At 42.9% G+C, this 6,225-nt stretch overlaps 1 protein-coding gene across 1 annotated transcript in view; it reads left to right on the forward strand.

Moving 5' to 3' along the window:
- Positions 1 to 880: 880 nt before the first annotated feature.
- Positions 881 to 6,225, forward strand: part of SARC_09230 (hypothetical protein) — a gene marked incomplete at its 5' end in the record, with an annotated part of 9,612 nt that continues 4,267 nt past the window's right edge. Inside the window, 7 exons of the mRNA XM_014296760.1 lie at positions 881 to 968; positions 2,013 to 2,504; positions 2,865 to 3,106; positions 3,390 to 3,557; positions 4,132 to 4,281; positions 4,763 to 4,998; positions 5,710 to 5,875. Of these exons, the coding sequence (XP_014152235.1) occupies positions 881 to 968; positions 2,013 to 2,504; positions 2,865 to 3,106; positions 3,390 to 3,557; positions 4,132 to 4,281; positions 4,763 to 4,998; positions 5,710 to 5,875 (1,542 nt within the window). The remainder of the gene's footprint in view (positions 969 to 2,012; positions 2,505 to 2,864; positions 3,107 to 3,389; positions 3,558 to 4,131; positions 4,282 to 4,762; positions 4,999 to 5,709; positions 5,876 to 6,225) is intronic.

The raw sequence follows: 6,225 nt of genomic DNA on the forward strand, positions 1-6,225 counted from the left end.
ATATGTGTGTGTATGTACGTATATGTATATATATATATTACATGAAGTTTAGGATTCGCTTTCGTGAAACACTCTCAATACTTCATGTACGTCATATATTATTTGCTTAAATTATGTGCTAGTTGTTCGTAATTATGCTGGTGTACAGAGTCATACACTTTTTTTTTGGTACGATTCACATTGTTTTTCATCTCCAATAGTCAGTAACTGTTTGAACAATGTAGCCCCACAGACAGCGAAAGCAAGCACATACGAAAGCGCTCCAGGGGTTGCACCTCTGAATGGACCCCCTGCTGGCTTTGGTCCACCTTCTGGCCCCCCCGGATCTGGTATGTAGCAATATTTGTGAATGTCGCGTGAAAACAGCCGAGTCTCCTATCAGGATATTGCACGATACAGCTCATCTAGCCTTTGCCTTATCTAGTAGAGATCTACAGATTGATTCCTTTGTCAGTTAAATTTGCAGAGCACGGTGTTGCAACTTAGTTTCAACGCATGCGAGGCCCACATTTTAGATTCATAGATTTCGCGTAGATGGATATAAAGAGTTATCGTTGTGGTCTACTTTTGTACTGTCAATCAAATGGATGCAGAAATGTATGTCAATAGAATGGTCTCTAGCTATGCCGAAAACATTTGAATTTTTTGTATAGTCGATCATACGCGTAGCCCCGTCTTCACATACAAATCATGTGTATTCATGGAAATATAAAGTAGTTCTATTTCGCGTCGCATAGAACTCTAGACATAAAATTGACTACATTTCGTGACCGCCTTTTGGCTCTGTATTCAATGGCTTGATAGTGACTAAGTTGGTCTTTGCCTTTGCTGATATCTCACACCAGATTCGCTTCCCGGTAGTCATCCGCTGGGTGCACCCATGAAAAAGGTCTGGGAGACGTACGAGGACAATGGAAAGCCCTACTACTACAATGTGGTTTCGAAACAGTCAGTCTGGGATGTGCCAGGTATGACGTCTCTTGTCGGCAAATAGTGCAGTTGGCAGTGAAGTCTATTGAGTTACGTGAACAATGTGGTCAGCTCCGCCTCTACGAAGACCTTGTCATGGGTATGACACTTTTCATAAAGGACACTGTTTGCTGCTACAAGGGACTCGCACATACGTAAAGGGTCACTGTGGCATAACATCCCACTCACAACAATCTATCGCCACCTGGTTACAAAACTTCACCCCCGTCTTGTCCTCTTATTTATCCCACACACACTCTCTCTCGCCCACCACCGTGAAATATTGCGTGAGCTCTTTATCAGTCTATCTTCTTGCTATTTATCGAATTCCATTGGCAACATACATTCTTTTGTTACAATCACGAAGCGATATCATGAGACATCTACTACTACGGAAGGGAACCGCTCACTACAGTCCTGACTATCACCCTCTTAACTACTGCAAGCCTTTTGTACCCACCGAAATATTACGATTATGCCCCATACCACTTTACAGGCTGCTGAACGGCTACTTGCACCTGCCTATATCCACAATATGTGAGTACATGTTGTTGGTGTTGACCCTCATCTATATTTATTACTTGGCAAAGGCTTCGAATTACCTTGTACAATCGGGATATTGTTGTAATTTATGGGGATGTGTTCATGCTTGATTATTTATATCATGGATGTCTGTGTATGAACACATTTATGCCACTGTACGGCTTACGAAAGTATGCAAAAAGAAATTCAGGATGTCGATACCAATACATAGGTTCATTCTGGTATATTTTAGTACATGTTATGCAAACTTGAACTATCAATTGTATAAATATTTATCCACATATTTTTAGATGTAGATAATTTACGTATGTATGCACATATAGTCTATATACATCTGTATACATATTGCTCTAAGAATATGTGTATTTATTTGCTTGTCTATACATGTGCAGATCTGCCAAGGTAGAGGATATATGCGTTTTTCATCATTGAATATCTTCTATTCTGTGGACTCTCGTTGAGATGTGTTGTACTTATCTTTACTATACGACATAATTCAGCGGATCTGGCGACTGCCTTCATCCCGGCAACCGGAAGCGACCCAGCTGATGCACCACCAGGCGTCCAGCAAACACAGCCACAACCAATACAAAGGCAACTGCAACAAGAGTTGCCGCATGGAACCCCGGCGGGGCTGTCACAGAGTCAACTGCCGGGAATGGTTGGCGGCCCACCAAATATGAATAACCAGATAAGTGCGGTGAATGGTGTGCCGCAGAAACAAGCCCCAGCGCAGCTGTACATGCAGCAAGGCCAACCTATGCTATATTCAAAAGCAGACCCACATCTGCAAGCACAGCCACAGACCTATTCAAATACATCAGCTCAGCCACAGACATCGCAGGGGGTAAGCGGCCCCCAGAGCAATGCAGAGGCTATTCGTGTTGAAAATGACGTTACTCATATCCAAATTACAACCAAGACAACAACCGAGTTTACTACTGCGACCGAAGGGGAAGACAAGAAATCAGTCAAGAATGACAAACCCGTAGGTATGTGTATGAATGGGGCTGAAATTGGAATGGAAGTAAAATCACGCATTATCGTGGGCCTAGCTGAATACGGTTTTCCATGGTCAATTGTGCGTGTATGAGTGAACCTCCACGTGTTTGGGGCTGTGTGTAAATTTATACATATTTCATATACTCCGTAAGTGATCCCCCTCCCCCCTCCTTTATATTGTACCGCACTAGTAGACGCAACATCGCTGCAGGTGAAGCGGAGATCGATAATTCTTGAACAGTTCTCTATATATACGTACCGATATACCGCAGGTGTTCGTAGCACTATACTTCACTGTTAAGATCATCACTTGCGTATTCATTTGAAATTCGTTGCTACATCTGTGACAGGCAAAGTGAAGCTCACAGACTCGGAGTGGATGGTCATCATTACTGCCAGCGGGCGTAAGTTTTACAACAACGGTACACAATCCATCTGGGAGTTGCCTATGGAGTTAGATCTCATGGGCTACGACGGCGATAAAATCGACGAGATATGCAAGCAATACATGAGGGACAAGGAGAGCAGGAAACGGAGTTCAAGCAAACGCACCCATTCGGATCAGCCAGAGCAGGACGCCAAGAAGCCGAAGGTATGTTCCCCGTCAGGGACATCCCCTCGTTTGTGGTTGGCTTGTACCTGTGCGGCGTGCTAGGCTACCATTTAGATTGTTGTTCTTGTTTTGTTGGGCGTTTGAGTTTGTTCACCATCCAGCTGTATACTCGTGAGTGTATCCATTAGTCATTGATATATGCATGTTTCTGCGTGGGATATGCGTTTGTCGACCACTGAACAAGTCTGCGTGTGTAGTTCAAACTTGATGTCGGAAAATCACCGTAGAACAAATTCTAAATACTTCACATCTCTAAATCCAGACCGTAGGAAGTATAGATCCGTATGGGCACGTCGCTGTAATACCGGGAGTTATCTCAGATGATGACTCATCGGACCACTACGACAATCTGCCTGAGGATCAGAAGGAGAAACACTTTAAACAGATGCTCGAGGAGTCATCGATCACAGCATTTGATTCGTTCGATGTGGTATGTGTGTGGGACAAAAAGTAACCGGTACCTGTGCTTATATTCGCATGTTAGCCGAGTGGGCATGGATATGTTGTAGTAGGTTGTGACTACTTAGTTGAGGTGTAGTGCTCTAGAGAGTCGATTGGATATTTATCGTATTTTTTCTGCTGCGTTGAGGCGTATTATGCCGGCTGAAGTTGGTTGCAAGTAAGCGAGTTAATTTATCACATCCATCAGAACCCACAGCACATGCAGATAAACACACAATTGCGAGCACAGTGCCTTTATCTGGATGATCACATTAATATGCGTTCACACTAATCTTTTTCTATTTCTCAAATGTCCATAAGTCCGTGACTCTAATTCACAGCATTCATCGCGCAATAGTGCACGATGTTTCAAAGTTGTCAACAGCTGCTGCACATGGCCTTCAACTATACGGCAGCATATTCTTTTCAGTTTTTAATTTAAAATCATAAGCCGCGCCTTAAACCAGAATGGCCAGTTCACAAACAAAAGTTTTCAGTAAAATCTGAAACAAAGCCTTTCCCCAAATTCTGACCATCCTAACAATGGCACGTTTTCAATACAGGTCAAAACACGACTCATGCTGGACAAGAGGTGGAATCTGGTCAAACCAAAGGAGAAGCGTATCTTGTTTGATGTTCATGTGCGCAATCTAAACAAAAGAGACAGGAAGCCTGCGCTGCAACCTAAGGACCATTTCATGGCCTTGTTGAAGGTGAGTGGGGTTGTGCTGTCGGCAATTGCCGCAAATGTGTGTGTAGTGCTGGAGCTGTGTCTTGTGAAGGCCTCGGTGCTCTCATTGTACTTGTGTATTTGCGCGAGAAATATCATTCGTGAAAGAGTGCATAGTGCGTTTGAATTGTGCTGCATATGCGAAATCAACCGTTGGCCACTACGAAATCGCAGCGATACTATCTAGTGGTTGATGATGTATATAGAAGGCTCGTATGCATGTGCTTGTGTGCGAGCTGGTGCGCCATTCGTACAGAAGAGGTCTATGTTCTTACTTTTCACAGTTCGGATGACTGTACATTGTAGCCTTGATTGTGTATATGTATATATCTCATTTTTATGTTTGAGTTTGCATGCATACTGGGTTCACACATGGGCAGGTACGCATGATATGGCGAGGTTTCCCATTTATCGGAAAATCTAGTTCTCGATCACTCATAGTCCACGCATGGGCAATTTTACAGGAGAAAAAGGTATCTGCGAATACGGATTGGTACAAGTTTGCTGCTAGATACAGAAAGGACCATCGGTTCAAAAATTATGGAACCGACAAGGATCGAGTCGACATGTTTCAAGCTTACAAACTCGCGTTGGACGAAGAGGTTCCTGATGTTGCTAATCAAAAGCATGCGATAGAAAATTCGCATAAGCACACACACTCGCCGAGCCCCTCACACAATGGCGTGGGCGGTGGCCATAGGTATGTCCCAACAAGGTCAAAGGGAATTTTCATACGAATTCAATTTCTACATACTGAAAATTCATATTTATGCATTTTAATTCGTTCTCGAATCAATAGCATACACATTCAGGTATTGAAAGTTACCAGTATAAATATCTGTACTCCTGAAAACACACATATCTAAAAATAAATGCAAACATAATATGTGTATGATTATCGAGTTTGTAGTTGAAACAAGCCAAAGGTGTTATCACCGTATCTCTTGCCATGTGTCTTGGGGTAGGTATATATATACGGATATGCCCATCTACAAATACACGTGCTAAAACCCCTCACGAGCATACTGACAGGAGTATCCAGTGACTTTGATCCCAGTGGCAGATTTTGAGTTTGCGAGTCTGTATGCATTTTCGTGAATATTGACCGTTGCACAATGCATATACAAATATAAATGCGAGTCGTAGCTTTTCTGTGGTAATGGGTGCTGCGGATATCGTCTGCACACTATTGCAATTCACAAACGGCTGCAGACGTGTTCAGCGTATTACATGTTTCCATCAATAGGTTGATGTTTGTCTTTCAGATGTTAATTGGAACTTGCATCGTGACTTTGCCCTCGATACGCCTCAGGTGCCTTACGAACCCACATTCACCGTTGAAATTTTAATTTTCACATACGTTTATTTGGAAAATAACCTCTCCAGTGTACCCCCTGTCTCGTATTTGCAGTCATTCTGATCGGGAAGAAGGTTTCAGGCAGCTACTTCTCGACAAGGGAAAAGTAGATTCGTATACTAGTTATAGAGATGTAAAGAGTCGCATCCGCTCCGACGACAGATATGATGCAATGGGATCGGCGAGTGGCAGAGAGAGACTATTCGACGAGTTGCGTGATGTAAGTGGCACTGTGGACGGAATGGTTTGAGAATCCCTCGTGTTGCACGATGAGTATTTGCTACACTTTACACGTTAGGCGGCATGTGCATGGCCAATTCATTAACCACACAAGCCACTGTCTTTATGTGCTTGTGTGCGGCAATGTATATATGACCACGAAAGATCTGTCTTTATGTGCTTGTCTCGTGTAAAGTCTTGGATCGGACACGCATCCCATTCTGGTCCTCGTGGTGCACGTGTATAACGCAAGTATATCGAGATTGTTTCCTCCGCTTCACGTGTGTTTTTTATTCTATCTCTGGATATTATATATATATATATATATATATATATATATATATATATATA

This window comes from Sphaeroforma arctica (assembly GCF_001186125.1).
Source record: "Sphaeroforma arctica JP610 unplaced genomic scaffold supercont1.913, whole genome shotgun sequence".
Taxonomy (NCBI): Eukaryota; class Ichthyosporea; order Ichthyophonida; genus Sphaeroforma; species Sphaeroforma arctica.